General features: G+C 45.4%; 1 protein-coding gene across 13 annotated transcripts in view; it reads left to right on the forward strand.

The window, feature by feature from the left end:
* PROM1 (prominin 1) overlaps positions 1-24,790 on the forward strand; it is a 162,830-nt gene that overhangs the window by 117,203 nt on the left and 20,837 nt on the right. For 11 of the 13 annotated variants that reach the window (XM_053217539.1, XM_053217540.1, XM_053217541.1 and 8 more), the window contains 10 exons: positions 637-721; positions 3,281-3,427; positions 4,100-4,171; positions 5,247-5,339; positions 7,264-7,317; positions 9,621-9,701; positions 10,035-10,103; positions 13,172-13,264; positions 15,708-15,823; positions 16,745-17,179. In XM_053217539.1, the coding sequence (XP_053073514.1) occupies positions 637-721; positions 3,281-3,427; positions 4,100-4,171; positions 5,247-5,339; positions 7,264-7,317; positions 9,621-9,701; positions 10,035-10,103; positions 13,172-13,264; positions 15,708-15,823; positions 16,745-16,799 (865 nt within the window). In that variant the 3' untranslated portion in view covers positions 16,800-17,179. Of the gene's footprint in view, positions 1-636; positions 722-3,280; positions 3,428-4,099; positions 4,172-5,246; positions 5,340-7,263; positions 7,318-9,620; positions 9,702-10,034; positions 10,104-13,171; positions 13,265-15,707; positions 15,824-16,284; positions 16,319-16,744; positions 17,180-24,790 lie in introns of those variants that run through there. The other 2 variants (XM_053217548.1, XM_053217547.1) reach the window with 2 other exon arrangements.

A 24,790-nucleotide genomic window follows, 5' to 3' on the forward strand; every position in this document is an offset into this window, starting at 1 on the left:
TGCATCGGATAAAGCCGCCCTTCTTAGTTCAGTCGAGGAGGCATTTTGCACATGTTAGAGAAGCACAGAGAGGTGAGGTCAAGCTAGGTGTCCTCACCATCTGGGTATTTGTGGCCCCCTTCCCTGTCTCCATCCTGCCATTAGAATATACATCCAACCATATGATAGGAGAGTGAAGCTCAACCGTGAAAATATGGAGGCAGATGGTCTGGCAGGGGTTTGATTGAAACTTATCCTAAACCCCATGATATGCTTTGTAACACACCTCTTTCTAGCAGGTGTTGCTCTTTGCTGTTTGTTTTTTATGAGAACTGATGTCTTCCCAATCTGTGAACTTGTTATCACTCATGGCTTTTTCCAAAGGCACAAAGGAGACAGACAGAAGGCTGATGTACCAGTTTTATTGTATCGGTTCCAAAGATGGGACATTTAGCGAAATAGGGAACGAAGTCAGGAATGGGAGGCTCTGGGGGGGTCCACTGGTGACCTCCTCCCACGTCGGCGCTTAGAAGCTGCTTCTCTGCTCACAGATTGAAATCAAAGATAAACCGTGAACCTTTCTCTCCATCCTTTGCAGTGGACAGAGGCAGCCACAGCTGCCTTTCTAGGTCATGATTTCTCTGTTTATTCCCACAGTGATTGCAAAGAAAATAAAGGCATTTATGGCACACTTAAGCTAGAGAATAGCTATAATATCAGTGAACATCTCAATATTCAAGAGGTAAGGACTTGGAACGAATCATGAAATTGACGTATTTCTTTACTAAATCCAGTTATCTTTCATTTTTTTTCAGAAATACTTTCTTAAAGTTTTTTTTTAATGTTTGTTTTTGAAAGAAGGAGAGAGACAAAGACAGAGCATGAGTGGGGGAGGGGCAGAGAGAAGGGGAGACACAGAATCCGAAGCAAGCTCCAGGCTCTGAGCTGTCAGCACAGAGCCTAACGCAAGACTCAAACTCATGAACCAAACCGTGAGATCATGACCTGAGCTGAAGTCGAATGCTCAACTTACTGAGCCACCTGGAGGCCCCTTTCATTTTTTTTTTTTATGGAGATAAAATTCATATAAGATAAAATTCACCATTTTCTTTTTTTTTTTTTAATGTTTATTTATTTTGAGAGAGAGAGATACAGTGCGAATGGGAGGTGGGGGCAGAGGGAGAGGAGAGAGAGAATTCCAAGCAGGCCCCACACTGTCAGTGCAGAGCCTGACGTGGGGCTCAAGCCCACGAACCACGAGATCATGACCTGAGCCAAACCCAAGAGTCCGACACTTAACCAACTGAGCCACCCAGATTCCCCAAAATTCACTATTTGAAAGTGACATTTAGTACACTCACAAGGTCGTGCAAACCTCACATCTGTCAAATTCCAAAACATTTTCGTCACCCCCAACCAGTTGTCTTTATGGACGTATGAGTTTCTCTAGTAGACGGCACAATGCTCAAGAGGGGTCTTGCTGTGGACACTACATAAGAAGATTTTATATTGCTGTGTGTCGCTGCTCCTAGAGGGACAAACCCAGGGGACATTGGCGTTCCAACACTGGCCAGCCTCTTCTGCCAGGTCCCTGAAGAGGGAACGAGGCACTGAGAACTCTGGTCCACACAGTCGTGGCCCCTCGTGACTCACGGCTGTGGCCCCCGGACTCCATGTGGACTCTGCTGAGGTCTGCTGGCCCTCAGCAAGACAGCATGGCCACAATGATGGAAGCAGACAGAGTGGAATGATTTCCTCTTCTCCTTTGCCCAAGCCCACGCTCTAGTCTTGAGCCTTAAGACTCTGAGGAGAGGCTACTCCACAGCACACTTGACAGAAGAAAGAGCGAGAGAGTTTCAGCTGCCCAGGCCTAGGGTGCCTTCAGCCTGCACTGTCCGCCTCCCCACATCTGGAGGCCTTCTGGCCTTCTTGTAGGAAAGAACTTAAGGAGACTTCTTTCTTCTGGGCTTCCAAATGGAAGCAGATACCAAGAGATACCGAGGAAAGAGGTGATTCCCCAAACCCCACAGCTTGCCACTGAGGCATCACAGAAGGCTTCCAGAAGCACCATGAAACCATGATGGCCTGGCAGTTTTCAGATATGAAGAGGTTTATTAAAAGCTGAATACAGGGGCACCTGGGTGGCTCAGTGGTTGAGCATCTGGCTCTTGATATCAGCTCAGGTCATGATCCCAGGGTCATGGGATGGAGCCCGGAGTCAGGCTCTGTGCTAAGCATGATGTCTGGTTAAGATATTCTCTGTCTCTCGGGGCACCTGGGTGGCTCAGTCAGCTGAGCATCTGACTTCGGCTCAGGTCATGATCTCACAGCTCGTGAATTCGAGCCCTGCGTCGGGCTCTGTGCTGACAGCTCAGAGCCTGGATCCTGCTTTGGATTCTGTCTCCCTCTCTCTGCCCCTACCCTGCTCGCACTCTGTCTTTCTCTCTTTCTCTCTCTCAAAAATAAACATTAAAAAACATTTTTTTAAGATATTCTCTCTCTTTCTTTCCCTCTCCCTCTCTTTGCCCCTCTCCCCCACTTGTGCTCTGTCTATATATAATAAAAAGAAAAAAAAGCTGGATACAAAATTTTGTATTGCATTGTATTTTCTATTGTATTGATTATCCTTCTTAAATATTCCTTGCATGTATACATAAATAAAATATCTAGCCCTAACTAGATACCCTCTACTCATCTGACATCATGCCATGTTTCATTTTCTCTGTGGACCAGAGACAGAGCACTAGGGACACTCAGGCACTACACGCTGCCTAAAACTACTGACTGCCGCTTAGGACAACCCCAGTCATCAACCGTGTCCCCATGATCTCAAGTGTCCCCCACCACCCAAGTCCAGTGTGTGCTGCCTCCTTCCCCTGGGATGCAGCCTGCCTGGCCCCTTTCAGCATCTGTATTTGCCAAGACTCATTCAGAAGCCACCTCCTCTCTGGTGTCCTCTCCAGTCCAGTCTGAAGACTGTCTCCTGCGCCTGGTGTCCTGATGCAGTTCATGTGGCTTTATTATGACACTGCCTCTTCCTTTGAGGACTTTGAGGGTGGAGATGGAATATTATTTTGCTTTGCCTCCGACCTCCTCACATAGTGCGTGGTGTGGGGCATAAGGAAGGAGCCGGGGAAGTGGGGAAGGGGTGGAAGGGAAGAGAAGGTTACCAGGAAGAAATGTCAGTCAGGGGCATGTCTGTGTATTTTGTCCCTCGTCATTTTACTGCTCTTTTAAAGCTCTAAGTATGTGACTATCTTGAAGAATGGACTTATTTATAACTTTTCTTTTTATCATGCAGCATGCTGGAAACATAAGCAATGACTTTCAAAATATGAAAGTAAATATTGACAATATCGTTCTGCTGGATGAAGCAGGAAGAAAAAACCTTATGGATTTCAGCTTTTCAGGAATAGACGCCATAAATTATAACATCTACTTGGCTGAGGTGAGACCATGAGTTCATGCTTGATCTTTTGGGGAAAATCACAGCAGATACCCATGGGTTGGTTTTGTTTTGTTTTTCTTTTGTTTGTTTGTTTTTAATTTAGGCGGGTTTTTTTTAAGCTGAAGTGAAATTTATATAACACAAATGAACTCTTTTAAGGTGAATAATTCATTAGTATGTAGTATAATCACAGTGCTACACAACTACCATTTCCATCCAGCTCCAAAACATCTCCGTCACTCCAAAAGAAAGCCCCATTCCCATTACCCAATTGTGCCCCATTCCACACACCCCCACCCCCCAGCCCTGGTAACCACCCATCTATTTACCTATTCTCAATATTTCATTTGAATGGAATCTGAATGGAATCCTAAGGCATGTGACCTTTTGTGTCTGATGGCCTTAAAAGGCCCCCTTTCACGTAGCCTAAAGTTTTTGAGATCCATCCCCATTATAGCACGGATCAGCACTTGATTTCTTCTTATGGCTGGATGTGGTTGGATAAAAATAATCTGGTTTTATAGGTATCAATAAGAATGTAGCCGGAGTCGCCTGTGTAAGAGTTTCCAGCCTTTATGGCCATGGACGATGGTTCACTATGTTGTCTATCAGATTCCGTTAAGGCTTAAAAATCCCACGTTGATGACGCAGTTCTTTTCTCCTCTTTTGCAGCTGAGTAAAGCCCCCACCAAAGCGAACCTTTTATCCTTTGCAGATGATCTAGAAGTAAAAGCCAACCATCTGGTGAGTTCGAACATTCCGGTTTTAAATGCTGTAATCACTACAGGTGTCAAATGTCAGTACTATTCTTCGCTCCCATACACCACAAGTAAGCTTTGGTTAAAGATGTGTCTCATGTGCACGTCAAGACTTCCCACCAGCAGCCATTGCCGTGGCGCCCGGAAGTCGGTGAGCACGTGGACGTTTCCAGGGTGGCGTCAGGGTGCCGGCGCCTGCTCCCGACCTCTGCTGGTGGCACGGGTGCCCTCACTGTTTAGCACCAGCTCTGTTTTCACCCCATCAACCCCTCTGCCACCAAACACATGTGCAAGTGCACGCATGCGTGCCATTTTTCTTGCAGTGTAGGGAATGGAAACTGAGGACACGGGAGGGGGATTTCCATTTGGTGCTTTGCATCACCAGTGACAGGTGGATAACGGAAGGCAAAGATGCCACCCAAGCCCCGTAAGCTTCCCTTCCTCACTTCCCCTGCTGGCCGGTGACTAAATGGCTATCATGAACGGAGCAGCAGAGCATGGCCATGAGGAACCTGGGCTCAGGAGGAAGACTGGGATTTAAATCCTGGCCCAGCCACTTCCTAATTATGGGAACTTGGACAAGATGTTTTGCTCCTCCGTGCCTTAGTTTCCTCATCTGTAAAACGGAAGCAATAAAGTTGCTCATTAATGTATTAATGAGCCCATTAATATGTCACGCGATAGTATATTAAACACTTTTTAAGTGTGGGTCAAATGAAAAATTTCTCATTTGAGCCTTGCTGTTCTCATCTGCGAGACGGGGCTATCGCTGCTGTGAAATGGCTTTCTAGTGGCTGTATTTTGCGGAGGTGAGAAAGAGCACAGCCTCAGGCACTCAGGACAGGCTGATGGGTTTGGTGGCCACTGAGAGATCACAGTCCTGTGACTTGAAATAAGGTGTCCTGGCACTGCCCCACGTCTGGTGGGCCCCACGCCCACAGCATACAAGGAGGGCTGCACGCCCGTCACGGCTACCTTGCCCCGAGCCCCTGTGGTTAGAGAGAGCGCTCCAAAGTCTGGAAAGGTGATGTTGACCTTTGTTTCTTTTCTTCTCTTTGCAGCCCCATGGAAGTCTGAAACAGTCCCTGAAAAACAATGCACAGACAATTAGGACGATTCACCGTAGCGAAGTCATCCCTTTGGAACAGTCAATGGTAACGCTCGACAACCTCCGGTATTTCCCCGTGACCCGAGCAAATCCCATGTCACTAGTTGGCTTTCGTGTAGCCTAAGGAAGCATCTGCACCTCACGCGGGGGTCAAATCCAGTTGGCCTCAGGCTAAGAAATTAAAAATTAATGATAGTTGGTGCAACTGGGTGGCTCGGTTGGTTGAACGTCCGACTCAGTTTCAGCTCAGGTCAGGATCTTGTGGTTCGTGGGTTCAAGCCCGGCATCAGGCTCTGCGCTGGCAGCACGGAGCCTGCTTGGGATTCTCTCTCTTCTCTGTCTGCCCTTCTTCCCACTTCCTCTCTCTCTCTTTCTCTCTCTCTCAAAATAAATAAATAAATAAATAAATAAATAAATAAATAACTTTTAAAAATCAATAAATCAATAGATGATAGTAGCTGGGCTTTAAACAAGACAGATTTTCAATGTTACCACCCACTCCTTTTGTGCTTTATCTCCTTGCCTTTTCCACTTGGGAGTGACCAGGTAGGTCAACCCCGTGCTTGCCCCACACACTATGCTCTGGTTCCCTGCGGCTCGATAGGCCCCCGAAGCCAGGCACCTGGCTGGGGTGATGATGTCTGTGTTCTGAACTCACTCGCACTTACTTTCAAATTCTTTTTCTCCACACCCTGCCAAGAAATATGGGAAGGCAAGGGTAAGTCCTTTTCCCCCTGCCTCATTTAGCTCCGTTCACTGATCCGATGGGCCGCGTTCCCTGTCTCCTCTCTCGTAGCCTCTATTGTGACTTCCCCTTTCTTTTGCTTCCGGCTGCCTTCTGGCTTCTTTCCCAAATGCCGGAAAGGCAGTTTGTAGCAGAGAGAGAACACAGGCTCTGCACTCAGGTGGAACTGATTTCAGACCCTGCTTCTACCTCCCCAAAGTCTTAGAATTTTCCATTTTCTCATCTGAAAATGAGGGGAACGGTTCCTGCCCTCCTGTTAACCTGTTTCCTGGAGACGAAAGCCCTGATGTCCCAGAGAGACTCTGTAAACAGGAGGGATTATTGTGACGCTGCTGTGGGAGACCTGTTACAGAGTCAGCTTGCTCAGGTTTGGAGAAGCACACGAGTCCACTTGACTTCAGCTTTGGAACCTCCTAGAACTAGTTTTTACCACTTCAATCTCTCTGTCTCTCTCTCTTCCTTCCCGACTTTCTAACTCATTGGAGCATTCAGAAGGAAACTGAATTTTCTTAATATGTGTGCTTCACTCATCATAATTCTCTGCTCTGTTTATTTATGCCTAGCACAAGTTTGTTAACATTTTAAGCTTAACGGCTTTCCTTCAAGTAGGCATAAGCCTCCTGGGCGTTTGCAGAGCCGAGGCAATCTGTCTACAAATAGGCAAATTGCTGTGTACAGGTGACCGATGATGTAAACCTAGGGTTAGCAAACTATGGCCCAAAACTATAATCCAGCCCATTGCTTGCTTTTGTAAATAAAGTTTTATTGGAACGCAGCCATGCCCTCTTATTTACAGATGACTGCAGCCGTTTTCCGCTAAAAGAGCAAAGTTGCGTCTTTGGACACGGCGTGGCCCACAAAGCCTAAAATATTTACTATCTGGCCTTTGTTTTACCAATTCCTGACCTAAACCATTCAGATGGAACTACTCTGGGAAGCCAGGGTAGACTTTTGTAATTACCGCCTGCCACTTTGAGCCAACCCTACTCCGAGTGGTCTCTTGGACACCTCGTGTGGGATGTGCTGCCCTTCAAAGTTCTAGAATACAGATCCTGCTATTCTTCTTCCGCTTTTCTTACACCAGAGGTTTGTGTGGCTCACATGGTTACTCGCATCTATATTGCACAGTAAAGTCGTATTGATGGCTGGCTGCGGGGGGAGGGGGAGAGGGAGACACAATGTTCGTGTAATAAGTTGGAAACTATTACGTATGCTTGTTCACCAGAGCTCTGTATACCAAAGCATCAAGGAACTTCAACAAAAAAGCAGCGGATTGGGGGTAAGGACTTACTTTCCTTTTCTGCCATGGGGTCTTATTATAAAAGCACACACAGCCTTTCAGAGATAATGGTTTTACAAGTATTTAAGTTAAAAAAAAAATCCTTTGGGGCACCTGGCTAGGTCAGCCAGTAGAACTCATGACTCTTGATCTCTGGGTCATGAGTTCAAGCCCCACATTTGTGAGTGGACTTTATTTCCAAAAAAAGTGGGCGGGGGGGCACCCAGGTAACTCAGTCGGTTAAGCATCTGACTTCGGCTCAGGTCATGATCTCACAGTTCGTGGGTTCAAGCACTGCATTGGGTTCTGTGCTGATGGCTCAGAGCCTGGAACTTCATTGCTTCAGATTCTCTCTCTCTCTCTCTCTCTCTCTCTCTCTCTCTCAAAAATAAATAAAGATTAAAAACAATTTTTTTTTAAAGCTTGGTTATCCACCCATTTTAAATGCAAACTGGGTTTTCCTACCATTTGCTTCCTGCAAGTACCTCTCACCTTGGCACACTTAGATACACAGGTGAAAGCCGTGAGTTGATGTGTAGAATGTAAGCTCAGAAGGTACACTGGCCACTCTCACTGAGCTAATGCTGCCTACAAAATCCAGTGCCTTTGACCACAGACTCATGCTCACCGTTGGGTTGACTGCGGGCTTGTCCGCCTACCTTCCCACCCAGAGACCCAGGCTGAGGGAGCAGCTCCTGTCTGGGCCACCTCATGTCCTCGAGGTAGAAACACTAGCTGCCCTTTAAGCAACTTCTTAGAACCGGCCGCTCCATCTACGTTCCATTAGCCAAAGCAAGTGAGGCTGCCAGGCCCATCATCTTGGGCTGAGAAGCCAGAGCTCAAAAGGTATCAGCAGTCAGGAACAGTGAATACAGTCGACCACGGAGGTCCTTCAGACTGCAGACACCCCCACAACAGAAACCGAGCTCCACGGCTACGATGTGTTTGTCTGGTACCCTCAGTGCCAACGGGCAACTCAGGAAACCTCTCTTTATTGAGCGGATTGGGCTGCCCATGAGAGGCTGGGGATGTCAGCCCACAACCAAAAATCCCACGTTCCTCGTTCCTCCCTGCGCTTTTCTCTGAGCTCTTTTTGCAGACCTTGGTCACAGGGCTTCTTGCCACGTGTGACTGTGTGACACGTGTCCCCGTGAACCGTGAGCAACTTCGCTAGTAGTTAGCACACTCCCCGGGCAGCCCTGGGCCTGCTTCTTTGTTGGCACGGGAGACCCTGAGTTCCCCTGAAGGCTCTTCTGTGAGGTTTGCTCGGCTTAGGGACCGTCACTGTTCCTCTCATCACAGTTGCCATTTCACACATGTGTGTCCTGGGCCAAGGGAGCCTGGGACAGACCGGTAACTGTGTGCGGGTCCCTTGCCATCCTGCGCATCTGGACGTTCATGGTGACAGCGTGAGCTGCGCGTTGCCCTTCACGAGGGGTCAGTGGGGGGGCGAGTTGGGGTGGAAATGCATCTTTGACCCACTGGCCAAGCTGGGTACCCTGAGGTCTCCGGGCAGAACAGAAAGGGCACCTTTTTAATTTGCACCAAGCTGCCATGTCGGAGTTCTTACCTGTGTCAAGAAACTAGGTGCATATCCGGGCTCTTATGCCCCCAACCTGGTGACGTCAAGCAGGGTCAGCCACCTCCTCTGTGAAGGGGGCCTGATAATGCCTTCCTACAGCCTGTGAGTACAAGAGCCCGCCCCCCGCGCTATCCATGGGGGATACATTCAGCGGATGCCACGGGCAGTACTGAACCCGTGCGTGCATAGCTACGATAAAGCTGAATTTACAAATTAGGCACAGTAAGGGGTTAACAGCAATAATCAATAATAAAATAGAACAATTGTAAGAATGTACTGTACTAGAAGTTATGTGAATGTGGTCCCACTCTCAAAATCTCTGACTCACCTTTCTTGCGAGGATGTGACGTGGTAAAAATGCCTGACCGGGGGGATGAGGTAGGCATGTGAGGGAGCGTTAGGCTGTTATCAGCATTTCTAACCATCTATCAGAAAGAGGATCTTTGCTTCTGGACCCTGAGTAACGGAAACTGTGGATAAGGGGACCTCCTGTACTCAGGGAGGCGATTTGGATCAAGGGCCCAGCCCAGTGTCTGCCACAAAGTGAGTGTTCAGTATGACATCTCTTGTCCCCCTGCCCTCAGAGGGCTGGGCCGGCTCAGTCGTCTTCTTGACTAGCAGGTCGTCGTGGGATGGGGCTGAGCTGACCGCACGGGCACCGACAGGCAAACTAGTGAAATCCCTTCGTCACGTGACACTTGTCGATTGCTGTGTTTTCCAGATGAAAGTGACCAATACCCTTTCCTCTTTGGATTCCGCTCAGGACTTCCTCACAACCCGTATTTCCTCGGTTATTGTTGAAGTAAGTTTTCTTTTTAAAAAATATGTATGGCCATGGGGAAGGGGAAGGAAAAAAAAAAAAAGCCAGAGAGGGAGGGAGCCAAACCATAAGAGACTCTTAAAAACTGAGAATAAACACAGGGTTGATGGGGAGAGGGAGGGAGCGGAGGGTGGGTGAGGGGTACTGAGGAGGGCACCTGTTGGGGTGAGCACTGGGTGTTGTATGGAAACCAATTTGACAAGAAATTTCATATTAAAAAAAATATACGTATGCCAGTAAGTGGGCATGTGCCCATAACTACGTGACCTCATAGCATCCTTTTAACGGTTTTCCCACCCTTCGATTTCTTTCCAGGAAAGTCAGAAGTATGGGAACACGATAGTAGGATACTTTGAACGCTATCTGCAGTGGGTCAAAATCTCAGTAAGTACTTTCTCTTTTATGAACACAAGAGGGCCATGTGTTAGGATGGCCATGTTGTCGGATACAATCAGGAGGAGATAAAATTAAAATCCTAGTAACTGGGTAGGAGAGATAAGTCAAGGGCCTCGAATAGGGACCATGATGGGAGGTGGCGTAAGACACAGCATGTGTTGTCCACGCTGGACCCCTTCTCGGGCCTGACACCGAGCGGGAGAAAGTGCCCCTCACATCGTCCCTCAGCTCCCTTGCTCACCATTATAGGAGTTCTGGCCACACTTGACTGTGTCTCCCCAGTGAACTGTGAGCTGCTTTTGCAATGGTGGCTTGGGCAGTGCTCAGCCTGCCATGCTGTTGGTGGATCAGTCGACTAGGGGTGTCTTGAGCTACAGAAATTTGTTTTCTCACAATTCTGGAGGCTGGAAGTATGACATCAAGGTGTCAGCAGTGTTGGTTTCTTTAGAGTCCTCTCTGCTTGGGTCGTAGACAACCATCTTCCCCATGTGTCTTCACGAGGTCTGCCCTCTGTGCATGTCTGTGCCCAAATTTCCGCTTCCTTTATAAAGATGCCAGTCACATTGGATTAGGACTCAACCCTAATGACCTCATTTTAACTGAATTGCCTCTTCAAAGACCCTACCTCCAGATACAGTTACATTCTGAGATACCAGGAGGTAGGGCTTTAACACACGAATTTGGGGGAACACAATTCGGTCCACAACAGTTGGGTCTCCCTGAATACATTAGAAGAGGAAAGTCGAGGAGCAGAGTGAAGTTTCCGGTGGTTTCAAGGCAGCACGTTGCTCCCAGCAGCCAGCTTGTGGAGAAGTATAGTGTCTTGGAAAATGCCTTTTGTCATCTTGGGCTCTGGGCCAGCTCCCCTCTGTGAGGATTATTCCACTGGGGCAGGGTTTGCAGGGGGGAGATGCTTGCCGCTGAGTTACTTGATCAACTTGGGCTCAGTCACTTGGGCTACTTGCTGTTAGCCAAGAAGGGCTTTGAGAAGTCTGGAGACTCAGGAAGTCTTCGACTACCTCCAAGCGGTCATGAGCTTCTCACATCTATTCCTGGCCCTTGGCCGCGTGAGCCCAGACTACCAACCATCTCCTCCCTCTTTGCTGCCCCACCCCGGATTCCAGCCACACCCCACTGCTTGATTCTCTGAAACGTTCACACTTCTCCATGTGATTTCCTCTGTGTCATACCCCCCTCCCCAGTCCCTACCCCTAGTCCCCACCATCTGGGCCTCGTGTATCTGGTTCTCCTTCAAGGCCCAGCTTCCTGATGTCTGTGCTGACACCTCCCACCAACCAGATGGGAAGACCGCAGGGTCCTCTCAGTGCTGGCATGAGGCGTGTGCACACGTGGGTGAGTAGCGGGGAAGAGATACATGACCGTCATTGCCGCCACGGCCACCGGACCCTGTGCATATCCTCCACCAGATCAAGGAACCACATTTTAGTCACATTCATACCCAGAATATGAAACAAATACCCTGAAACCAAAGGGAATCTGGACAAGAATGGTTAAGTCACACGAGAGCCATGCCATGGAAATATTGGGTGACTGTTGGTACCAAATGGATCAGAGCTATGCTGTGGGGCTAGGAGAGATTTTCACAAGGTTATAAATAAAGGAGAAAAGCAAGATGCAGAAAGCATACAGAGTATGACTCCAACCCCAGTTTTTGTAAAAACCCGACAGTGAAAAAGCCTATGAAGAAAGAGGTAGGTTGGTTGAGCTTGGTGAAAATGAAGTTGTTAACATGGATTGCCTTGGAAGGTATAGATGGTGGAAGAAAAAGGGAAGGTTTACCAACCAATAAAGGAAACGAGCTAACGTCGAGCTCATTGTATGTACTCAAAGGTTCTTTTTTTTTAAAAAAAGATTTTCTTTTAAGTTTATTTATTTGTTTTGAGAGAGACAGAGACTGCAAGAGTGGGGAAGGGGCAGAGACAGAGGGGGAGAGAATCTCAAGCAGACTTCGTACTGTCAGCCCAGAGCCCAATGCCAGGCTCGAACCCATGAAACCATGCGATCACGACCTGAGCTGAAATCAAGAGTCAGACGCTTAACTGACTGAGCCACCCAGGCACCCCAAAGTTTTTTAAAACGCATGACTATAGCTATCGTAAGTCAATGGGATTGGAGCATCTGTTTGGGATTTATTAAACGTGTTTATTTTAAACTCATTAATGAGTACATAGTTTTCTGTCTTCTAAAAAAAATGTATTTTTTTTAATTTTAGAGAGTGTGTGTGAGTGGGAGGAGAGGGGCAGAAGGAAAGAGAGAGTGAATCCCAAGCAGGCTCCATGCTCAGCACGGAGCCCAAAGTGGGGCTTGACCCACAACCCTGAGATCAGGACCTGAGCTGAAATCAAGAGTCGGACACTCAACTGACTAACCCACCCAGGCGCCCCTATTATCTTCTTATTTTTTTTATTTTATTTATTTATTTGCTTATTTATTTTAGTTTTCTGTCTTCTAAAATGGGGTCTGCAGGTAGCACGGTTTTATTGGCACACAGCCACCCCCACTGGTTTATACATCATCTGCAGCTGCTTTCACCATTTTTTTTTCAGAGTCCAGCACTTGCGACAGAAATGTCTTGGTCTGTCCTGCGAGGTAGAAAATATTTACTCTCTGGCCCTTTCTAGGAAGAGTTTGCCAAGCCCTGGTCCAAAATATATAATTATTGATTTATTAGCTTTCCATTTTCTTCCACATCCTTTGTCAGATCTCAAAGGGATCGGGTAAGAAATTCAGCCCGAGACCCTGGACCTGACACTTGTACTCCATTGTCCCAGGAGCCTGGTAAGGGTGGGTGTTATGGTTCCATGAAACAAGTGTAGAAACCAGAGACCGAGAGGCAGAGAGAATCAGCATCTTGCTTTCAAGTACCTGCTTTTAAACATTGTCAAACTCATCCATAGAAATCAGCATTCTGCTCCATATCAACGAGGGTGTAGAGATCCTTTTGGTGAAAATAGGTCAAAGATAAATGGCATGTCTGATTCTTGTGGATTTTTGTGTGTGTGCCTCAAAGTTCACTCGTGTTTCTTACCCCCTAGATTACTGAGAAAATTGCAGCCTGCAAACCCGTGGCCACCGCTTTAGACTCTGCTGTTGATGTCTTTCTGTGCAGCTACATTATCGACCCCATGGTAAGAATGGTGAAATTTCATCTTTCAAAATAAGGAAACACAGTAAACTCATCAATCTTCATTTTTTGTTTGCAGATTGTAGTACACCCTATGATATAAAATAGTTCTGTGCTTGGGTCTGTTAACAGCCGTAGAATCCAAGACCTGAAATCTAAAATTGAGATGAATGTGTTAGGATACTTCAGGGGCGGCTGGGTGGCTCAGTCGATTAAGCACCCGACTCTTGATTTTGGCTCAGGTCATGATCTCACGGTTCGTGGCATTAAGCCCCGTGTCGGGCTCTGTGCTTACAGCATGGAGCCTGCTTGAGATTCTCTCTCTCCCTCTCTTTCTGCCTCTCCCCTGACTCTCAAAATAAATAAACTTAAAAAAAACAACAAAAAGACCTGTCCCCTGCAACACCGTCAACCCCCTGAGCAGAGGGCCTGTGCGTTGCTGAGTCCCTGTCATCTGGCATATTGCCTGGCACAGGCAGTTGAATGAATGAAAGATGATCAAACAGCTGTCTGTCCAATTGCATCTGTACTGCTCCGTCTGTCATCTCCCTGTCCCACATCCACATGCCCATCTATCTGCTGGATGGACTTTCACACCTGAATGGAGACGCTCCTGTCCTCTTCTAGCCATGCAGACCCCAAGGTTTGGCTTCCTGGCCGCTTCCCTCCTCCCCAGACCCTAACCCCTTTGTCCTGCTTCTTGGACCCCTGCTGATGGCTTTGTAGGTGTGTCCTGGACTAACCTGGTTGATTCTTTTTTTTTTTTTTTTTTTAATGTTTATTTGTTTTTGAGAGACAGAGAGACTGACAGACGGACAGAGCATGAGGTGGGGAGGGGCAGAGAGAGAGGGAGACACAGAATCTGAAGCAGGCTCCAGGCTCTGAGCTGTCAGCACAGAACCCGACGTGGGTTGTGAGATTGTGACCTGAGCTGAAGTCGGACGTGGAACCGACTGAGCCCACACAGGTGCCCCTAACCTGGTGGATTCTGAATTGATCTCCTTGCCTTTGGTCTTCACAGCCTGCCCCCAGCCAGTCAAATCACCCAACTATCGATGCTTTTCCCCCAGTAATTGAGGACCAGTGGAAGGGAGGCCTAGAGGCTGGAGCTTTGTAGCGAGGTGGTTTAAACAGTAAGAAAGAGCTCTGGGCATTGATTTTGCCAGGAAAGCGGACCCCAGGCTGCCCAACATGTTTCTTTTATACCTTGATTGTTCCCGAAAGAATTATGGCAGCTTCCAGTAAAAGGATTGTTTGTCATAAAGCTCTAAAGCCTCTCAAAGCAAGGTTTGAATGCACAGAAATCTACCAATAAAAGAACACGTGGGGAAAGGAGAACAAATTTACTGGAAATTCTGAGCCAAGAGGTGCCACTGCCATCCGACAGTGCGCTCTGTCCGGAGGAAGGCAGAACGTCAGTGGCTGAGCTGTGAGGGTTGGAGGGCAGCGGAGGAGGGCCGCTGTCACATCCAAGCTGCCTTTTGCCTCCCGGTAGGCTGGGGAGGCTGTCCTGATGTTACCTACAACATCACCCTAAGGCAGCGGCCATAGACCCGAACCTCTACAGGCCAAGGGTAAGACACTGGCTGGCGTATGGTGTCGTCGGGGTCTCCAGCTGCGTCTCTTCTGATTGGTGGATAAGGCTAAATAGCGTTGGGCGTCACCCCTGCAAAAGCTAGTGGTGTGGCCAGGCCCCAACCAAACGCGGACCTTCTTGATGGAAGAACCACCACCCATCGGCCGCTGGTGTTGCCTTGTGGGGATGGGGGCTCAGTCTATGAGACTGAACTTGAAGACTTTTCAAGAAAGACGTGACTCCAGATTTCTGTGTGAAGCCTGACTTAGGAATGTTGGCAACTATCTTTTGAAAATACCTTCGCATGCTTTTTAAACAAAATAGGGTTGAATGCAGCCTATGATCTGCCCTTAAGCTTGGTTAAGTTAAATGTGGAATGTCTGTTGAGAGCCTAGTAGGTGCCGAGCGCCAGTCCTGCCTTCTCCACACAATAGTGTTATGGGATAAAGATGCTACGGTCCCGCGGTTCTGATGCAGAGCAAAGCCAGAAAGGTGAATTAGCCGCGTCAAACAACTCAGAAAAGGGATTAAGCTCAGGCCTGCTGGTCCGCCATGCTCCTATCATAGGCAGCAAAGGGACGCCATCTGGTGGGGTCCTAGATGCAAACCCTTGCTTCCCCACTTGCTCCCACTGGTCCTCATTTGTAAAATAAATATAATAGGATCAAGTCAAGGTTTTCGGAGAGATTTAATGAATTGCAGCAACGTGTAGCCTTTCACACAGTAGATGACTCCGGTTGCATTTACAAATGGTTTCAATGAACAAAATTAAACCTCATTAAACAATGGCAGAAAAAAGAAAAAGCAACTGCTGCTTTCCATTTTCCCGTCTTGAGGCCTCTGATCCTCCTGATTTTCTTTTTTTCCCTAGAATTTATTTTGGTTCGGCATAGGAAAAGCCACCGTATTTCTACTTCCGGCTCTCATTTTTGCTGTAAAGCTGGCCAAGTACTATCGTCGAATGGATTCAGAGGATGTGTACGAGGAGTAAGTAGACAAGTTTCTACAGAGGCTGGGGGAGGGGGGTCATTTTCTAAGAGGCACTGACTTCAGAATGAGCTCTGATGAGATTAAACTTGGTCTTTTTTTAAAGTAGGGGGTCACTCTGGTCAGGTGTCTTCTTTGTACCTTTCTTATGCTTGTTTTAACTGTTCTCCCTCTTGCTTCATCTTCTCAGTGTCCTTAACCAGCCTTCTTATTTCTTGTTTGCAGATCCTCTGTCTTGGGGATTTGGCACTTTACTTTATAGCTGTGTTTACTAGTTTTCACTTTGACTCTGTAGTATATACCTTTATGCTTCATGTTTTATGCCACTCACCTCCTTCGTGATGTGTGTCTCTCCTGAATTTACTTGGGTAGTGTCTGTATTAGGGTAAAAACAAATGTGGGGGATCCAGCTGTCGAGCTGTGATCGTAATTAAAAACAATAATTGTATCTCCCTTTTTAGTATTTTATAGTGCTGAAACTGTATCCGTCAAAAAGTAAGCCTTTTCTTTTTTTTAAAACCATATTCCTAAGATGGGACTGGGAGGTCTTTATTATTATGTGATGGACTTTTAAAACGGAATTAATAGCATCTTAAAATTACATGACAATGTTAGATATGCCCAGATAAAAATCTGTGCTGATGCCTCTACAACAGGGCCAGCACACACAAGGCACTGAAGGAATACTTGTTAAATTAATGATATTTTTATAGGTTAAGTTTATTAATATATAAAATGGCTGTTTCAGTGTTTGGTTTTTAAAGGGAGCAGAATGTGAATATAGCTTTTTTACTCTCTTTGTAGATTTAACAAATGCTCACATGCTTTTCATGACCCCTTGCATTGCCTTTGTAGCTCACAATGTTAATACTTCATCTTAGAGATAACATGGTGTTTTTGGTGTATTTATTTTTGTTTCAGTATGGAAAATGGTAATATTGGTTTTCATAGACATCATTCCACTCAGACTGTATGAACAAAGTTTTTAAACAGAGCCAACGGCACGAGTTCTTGATCTACAGCGTCTCTGAATACTGGAAAAGAAACCTTCCCTTCCAGAGTTTACAGAGTTTAGTGATTTTTGTATGCAACACTCACTGATGCGCCAAAGAGTAAAAAGTGTACGTTCACAGCTGTTTTGGTTTTTGTTTTGTTTTCTCTCCAGAAGTTTTGCTTTAATCATCTGAGCCTTCTATGAAAGTTCCAATATGTATTACATTCATTCATTTCCAGTTTAGTTTTCAGAACAAGGCATGAATTGTGTCACATTTCATTGCTTGGGAACCTAGACTTGTAGCTAGGCAAAATCCAGCAAATAGCAGTTGTGTGTGTGAACAATAAAAGTGATTTCAGAAATCTGACTCTAATCTTCTTATTGAAACACATACCTATATTATAGACATCGATTATGTCACTGTGTCATTTGCTCAAGGCTGCTGTAACAAGTTACACAAGGTGGGTGGCTTAAAGCAGTAGAAGTATCTTCTCCCACAGTTCTGGAGGCCAGAAGTCTGAAATGCATTCATCAGCACAGCTGGTTCCTCCAAGGGGGATCGCACAAGAGTCTGCTTTATGCCTTTTTCCTAGATTCTGATGATTGAGACGATCCACGGCATTCCTTGGATACTCACTCCAGTCTCTGTCTCTGTCTTCCCATGGAGTCTTCCTTGGGTGCCTGTGTCCAGATTTCCCTCTGCTTCTAAGGAGTCATTGGATCAGGGCCCATCCTAATCAAGAATGATCTCATCTTAATTTCATCACATCTACAAACAACCTATTGGCAAACATTCGCAGGTTCTAGGTGATATGAATTTGGGAGGGAACACCATTCAGACCAGCACAGTCATCCAGCAGTGATAGCAAATAGCCAAAAAGATAGGGAAGGAAACTCAAAGGAGAGCAACACTATATACCCTCTACACACAGGAACTAAGTTAAATTACCCAAATCACAAAAGATAGAAAATTTATAAATTTTGTTAGACACATACAAAATAGTGACTCATCTCCCTCTTAATTTTATGTTCATCTCTTTATTTAAGAACATGTTAATACTCCACTGCTTGTGAGCATGAAGTGTCTCTTCATCTAACACCATGATGCCTGGCCCCTGCCACACAATGGATTCACGTGGCTGATGCTGAGGACCCACCCTTAGAGATTCGGATATAGTGGCCTGAACATGTGGATGCTTAAATTTCCTCAGATGATCCTAATAGACGGCCAAGGCTGAGAAACACTTCCCTGGATTAACAGACCACTTTCTGGGCTACACCCCACGCAGTTCTCGTGCAGCCTGGCTTCAGAACTACAAATAGAGTTCCATGTGCATTTCATCCAATTAATAGGTAACTACTTGTCATCTGCTATGTCCCAAGCAAGTTCAAGACGCTGATGGAAGAGAGGTGAGCTAACAGATTGGCCCAACCTCCCAGAAGCTCAGTGTCAGTGTTGGAACCAAGACAACACACTGGAGGTGTGTGAGAGACACAGAAGCCTGGGTGGTGGTGGGGATCAAGGGAGGTTTGCTGCCATTGAGTTTCTAAAATTGTTTGAATTGGAGAAAGAAGATGGCAGCGTAGGAGGACACTGGGCTCACTGCGTCCTGCGGATCACTTAGATTCCACCCACACCTGCCTAAATAACCCAGAAAACCACCAGAAGACTAGCAGAATGGACTCTCTGGAGCCAAGCATAGACAAGAGGCCCACAGAAGAGGGTAGGAAGGGTGGAGAGGCGGTGCGTGCTAAACGGACTGGCGGGAGGGAGCCGGGGCGGTGGAGGGGCAGCCTGCCGGCAAGGTGGAATCCCTGAGCCTGGCTTGCAAAAGCGGAGGGGCCGGACTCCATGAGTTATGACAGTCAGCGGGACTTAACATCTGGAATGCTATAAGTCAACAGCTCTGCTCAGAGAGCGGGAGGGCGAGAGGACACCGGAAGGGAAGGTTGTTGGGCCCCGGAAGACAGAGCTGGCCAGTGCCATCTCCCTCTCCCATCCCCCAGCTGAAATCCCAAAAGGAACCAGTTCCCATCACCGAACGTGCTTGCACTGCGCAAACACCCAACGCTGTGCTTCTGTGGATCCAACCTTCTGTTGGGTCAGCCTCCCTCCCGATGCTGCAGGGCCCCTCCCGTAGGGGACCACAGATGGCAAAGTGAGCTGAGCCTGCCCCCCCCAGCCCCTGTGCACCTTGCAGATCCACCCTGGCTAATACGCCATTGGCCAGATCCCATCGAAGCAGCACCACAAGCCTGGCAGTGTGCAAGCAGCCCAGACAGGGGCCACACCACTCCACAGCGAGTCCCGCCCCTGGGAGAGGGGAAGATAAGGTACATACCAGTCTGACTGTGGCCCCAGCAGTGGGCTGGGGACAGACATCAGGTCTGACTACAGCCCCGCCCACCAACACAAGTTACTCCAGACAGCACAGGGGAGGTGCCCTGCAGTTCCACCCCAGAGACTACCCAAAATGATGAAAAAGAACTCTCCTCAAAAGAAACTCCAGGAAGTAGCGACAGCTAACGAATTGATCAAAAACGATTTAAGCAATATAACAGAACAAGAATTTAGAATAATAGTCATAAAACTAATCGCTGGACTTGAAAAAAGTATAGAGGACAGCAGAGAATCTATTGCTACAGAGATCAAGGGACTAAGAAATAGTCATGAGGAGCTAAAAATGCTATAAATGAGGTGCAATATAAAATGGAGGCGACCACAGCTCGGATTGAAGAGGCAGAGGAGAGAATAGGTGCATTAGAAGATAAAATTATGGAAAAAGAGGAAGCTGAGAAAAAGAGAGATAAAAAAATCCAGGAGTATGAGGAGAGAATTAGAAAACTAAGTGATGCAATGAAACGGAACAATATCCGTAAAATAGGAAGAGGAAGAGAGAAAGGGGCTGAAGGTGTACTTGAAGAAATCATAGCTGAGAACTTCCCGGATCTGGGGAAGGAAATAGGCATTGAAATCCAAGAGGCGCAGAGAACTCCTTCAGACGTAACTTGAATTGATCTTCTGCATGACATATCATGGTGAAACTGGCAAAATACAAGGATAAAGAGAAAATTCTGAAAGCAGCGAGGGATAAATGTGCTCTAACATATAAAGGGAGACCAATAAGTCTAGTGGCAGACCTATATACTGAAACTTGGCAGGCCAGAAAGGAATGGCAGGAAATCTTCAATGTGATGAACAGAAAAAATATGCAGGTGAGAATCCTTTATCCAGCAAGTGTGTCATTCAAAATAGAAGGAGAGATAAAGGTCTTCCCAAACAAACAAAAACCGAAGGAATTCATCACCACTAAACCAGCCCTACAAGAGATCCTAAGGGGGATTTTGTGAAATGTTGCAAGGACCACAAAGTACCAGAGACATCAGTACAAGCATGAAACTACGGACATCACAATGACTCTAAACTCATATCTTTCTATAATAACACTGAATGTAAATGGACTAAATGCTCCAACCAAAAGACATAGGGTATCAAAATGGATAAAAAAAAACAAGACCCATCTATTTGCTGTCTACAAGAGACTCATTTTAGACCTGAGGACACCTTCAGATTGAAAGTGAGGGGATGGAGAACTATCTATCATGCTACTGGAAGTCAAAATAAAGGTGGAGTAACCACACTTATATCAAACAAACTACACTTTAAATTAAAGTCTGTAACAAGAGATGAAGAAGGGCATTATATAATAATTACAGGGTCTATCCATCAGGAAGAGCTAACAATTATAAATGTCTATGCACTAAATACAGGAGCCCCCAAATATATAAAACAATTAATCACAAACATAAGCAACCTTATTGATAAGAATGTGGTAATTGCAGGGGACTTTAATACTCCACTTACATCAATGGATAGATCATCTAGACACAGAATCAATAAAGAAACAAGGGCCCTGAATGATACATTGGATCAGATGGACTTGACAGATATATTTAGAACTCTGCATCCCAAAGCAACGGAATATACTTTCTTCTCGAGTGCACACAGAACATTCTCCAAGATAGATCACATACTGGGTCACAAAACAGCCCTTCATAAGTATACAAGAATTGAGATCATACCATGCACACTTCAGACCACAATGCTATGAAGCTTGAAATCAACTACAGGAAAAAGTCTGGAAAACCTCCAAAAGCATGGAGGTTAAAGAACACCCTACTAAAGAATGAATGGGTCAACCAGGCAATTAGAGAAGAAATTAAAAAATACATGGAAACAAATGAAAATGAAAATACAACAATCCAAACTCTTTGGGATGCAGCGAAGGCAGTCCTGAGAAGAAAATACATTGCAATTCAGGCCTATCTCAAGAAACAAGAAAAATCCCAGATACAAAATCTAACAGCACACCTAAAGGAAATAGAAGCAGAACAGCAAAGACAGCCTAAATCCAGCAGAAGAAGAGAAATAATAAAGATCAGAGCAGAAATAAACAATATAGAATCTAAAAAAAACCTATAGAGCAGATCAATGAAACCAAGAGTTGGTTTTTTGAAAAAATAAACAAAATTGATAAACCTCTAGCCAGGCTTCTCAAAAAGAAAAGGGAGATGACTCAAATAGATAAAATCATGAATGAAAATGGAATTATTACAACCAATCCCTCAGAGATACAAGCAATTTTCAGGGAATACTATGAAAAATTATATGCCAACAAACTGGACAACCTGGAAGAAATGGACAAATTCCTAAGCACCCACACACTTCCAAAACTCAAACAGGAAGAAATAGAAAACTTGAACAGATGCATAACCAGTGAAGAAATTGAATCAGTTATCAAAAATCTCCCAACAAATAAGAGTCCAGGACCAGATGGCTTTCCAGGGGAATTCTACCAGACATTTAAAGCAGAGATAATACCTATCCTCCTCAAGCTGTTCCCAAAAATAGAAAGAGAAGGAAAACTTCCAGACTCATTCTGTGAAGCTAGCATTACTTTGATTCCTAAACCAGACAGAGACCTAGCAAAAAAAGAGAACTACAGGCCAATATCCCTGATGAATGTGGATGCAAAAATTCTCAATAAGATACTAGCAAATCGAATTCAACAGCATATAAAAAGAATTATTCACCATGATCAAATGGGATTCATTCCTGAGCTTCAGGGCTGGTTCAACATTTGCAAATCAATCAATGTGATACATCACATTAATAAAAGAAAAGATAAGAAACATATGATCCTGTCAATCGATGCAGAAAAAGCATTTGACAAAATTCAGCATCCTTTCTTAATAAAAACCCTTGAGAAAGTCGGGATAGAAGGAACATACTTAAACATCATAAAAGCTATTTATGAAAAACCCACAGCTAACATCATCCTCAATGGGGGAAAACTGAGAGCTCTCTCCCTGAGATCAGGAACACGACAGGGATGCCCACTCTCACCGCTGTTGTTTAACATAGTGCTGGAAGTGCTAGCATCAGCAATCAGACAACAAAAGGAAATCAAAGGCATCAGAACTGGCAAAGATGAAGTCAAGCTTTCACTTTTTGCAGATGACATGATATTATACATGGAAAACCCGACGGACTCCACCAAAAGTCTGCTAGAACTGATACATGAATTCAGCAATGTCGCAGGATACAAAATCAATGTACAGAAATCAGTTGCATTCTTATACACTAATAATGAAGCAACAGAAAGACAAAGAAACTGATCCCATTCACAACTGCACCAAGAAGCATAAAATACCTAGGAATAAACCTAACCAAAGATGTAAAAGATCTGTATTCTGAAAACCATAGAAAGCTTATGAAGGAAATTGAAGAAGATATAAAGAAATGGGAAAACATTCCATGCTCATGGATTGGAAGAATAAATATTGTTAAAATGTCAATACTACCCAAAGCTATCTACACATTCAATGCAATCCCAATCACAATTGCACCAGCATTTTCTCGAAACTAGAACAAGCAATCCTAAAATCTGTATGGAACCACAAAAGACCTCAAATAGCCAAAGTAATTTTGAAGAAGACCAAAGTGGGAGGCGTCACAATCCCAGACTTTAGCCTCTACTACAAAGCTGTAATCATCAAGACAGAATGGTATTGGCACAAAAACAGACACATAGACCAATGGAATAGAATAGAGACTCCAGAATTGGACCCACAAAAGCATGGCCAACTAATCTTTGACAAATCAGGAAAGAATATCCAATGGAAAAAGACAGTCTGTTTAACAACTGGTCAGCAACATGTAGAAGGTACTGGGAGAACTGGACAGCAACATGCAGAAGGATGAAACTAGACCACTTTCTTACACCATTCACAAAAATAAACTCAAAATGGATAAAGGACCTGAATGTGAGGCAGGAAACCATCCAAACCCTAGAGGAGAAAGCAGGAAAAAACCTCTCTGACCTCAGCCGCAGCAATTTCTTACTTGACACATCCCAAAGGCAAGGGAATTAAAAGCACAAGTGAACTATTGGGACCTCATGAAGATAAAAACCTTCTGCACTGCAAAGGAAACAATCAACAAAACTAAAAGGCAACCAATGGAATGGGAAAAGATATTTGCAAATGACATATCAAAGGGCTAGTATCCAAAATCTATAAAGAACTCACCAAACTCCACACCCGAAAAACAAATAACCCATGAAGAAATGGGCAGGAAACATGAATAGACACTTCTCTAAAGAAGACATCCAGATGGCCAACAGGCACGTGAAAAGATGCTCAACGTCACTCCTCATCAGGGGAATACAAATCAAAACCGCACTGGGATACCACCTCAAGCCGGTCAGAGTAGCTAAAATGAACAAATCAGGAGACTATAGATGCTGGAGAGGATGTGAGAAAGGGGAACCCTTTTGCACGGTTGGGAATGCAAACTGGTGCAGCCGCTCTGGAAAACAGTGTGGAGGTTCCTCAAAAAAATTAAAAATAGATCTATGACCAAGCAATAGCACTGCTAGGAATTTACCCAAAGGATACAGGAGTGCTGATGCATAGGGGCACTTGTACCCCAATGTTCATAGCAGCACTCTCAACAATAGCCAAATTATGGAAAGAGCCTCAATGTCCATCAGCTGATGAATGGATAAAGAAATTGTGGTCTATATACACAAAGGAATACTACGTGGCAATGAGAAAGAATGAAATCTGGCCTTTTGTAGCAACGTGGATGGAAGTGGAGAGTGTTATGCTAAGTGAAATAAGTCATACAGAGAAAGACAGACACCATATGTTTTCACTCTTATGTGGATCCTGAGAAACTTAACAGAAGACCATGGGGGAGGGGAAGGAAAAAAAATAAAAAAGAGGTTAGAGAGGGAGAGAGCCAAAACATAAGAGACTCTTCAAAACTGAGAACAAACTGAGGGCTGATGGGGGGGGGGGGTGGGAGGGAGGGGAGGGTGGGTGAGGGGTACTGAGGAGGGCACCTGTCGGGATGAGCACTGGGTGTTGTATGGAAACCAATTTCACAATAAATTTCATATTTAAAAAAATAAATAAATAAAATAGTATAAATCAAACACCTACTATTACACACTTATCAAATCTTTCCTTTTTTATTTTAGAGAGAGCATGAATCAGGGAGAAGGGCAGAGGGAGAGAGAGAGAATCTTAGTAGGCTCCATGCTCACCACGGAGCCTGACATGGGGCTCGATCCCATGATCCTGGATCATGACCTGAGCCAAAATCGAGTTGGACACTCAACTGACTAAGCCACCCAGGCGCCCCTCAAATCTGTTTCTTATAAAGGCTCTGTGCCTTTCACTTGTCCCCTCATACTATCCCCGTTATATCCCTATGAGGTCAGAACTTTTAATCCCAATTATAAATGAAGTGATCTGAAGCTTAGAGACGTGAGTTGTCTAACATCACACAGCTCATGTGTCTGGACCAGAAGAGGAGCCAGGTCCCTCAGAATGTAAACCCCCAGCTCTCAGTCCATGCACATCACAGGCTAGGGTGGGTTTGGGCACAAACTATTTCCTAAGCA

This window comes from Acinonyx jubatus, chromosome B1, assembly GCF_027475565.1.
Source record: "Acinonyx jubatus isolate Ajub_Pintada_27869175 chromosome B1, VMU_Ajub_asm_v1.0, whole genome shotgun sequence".
NCBI classification, from domain to species: Eukaryota; Metazoa; Chordata; class Mammalia; order Carnivora; family Felidae; genus Acinonyx; species Acinonyx jubatus.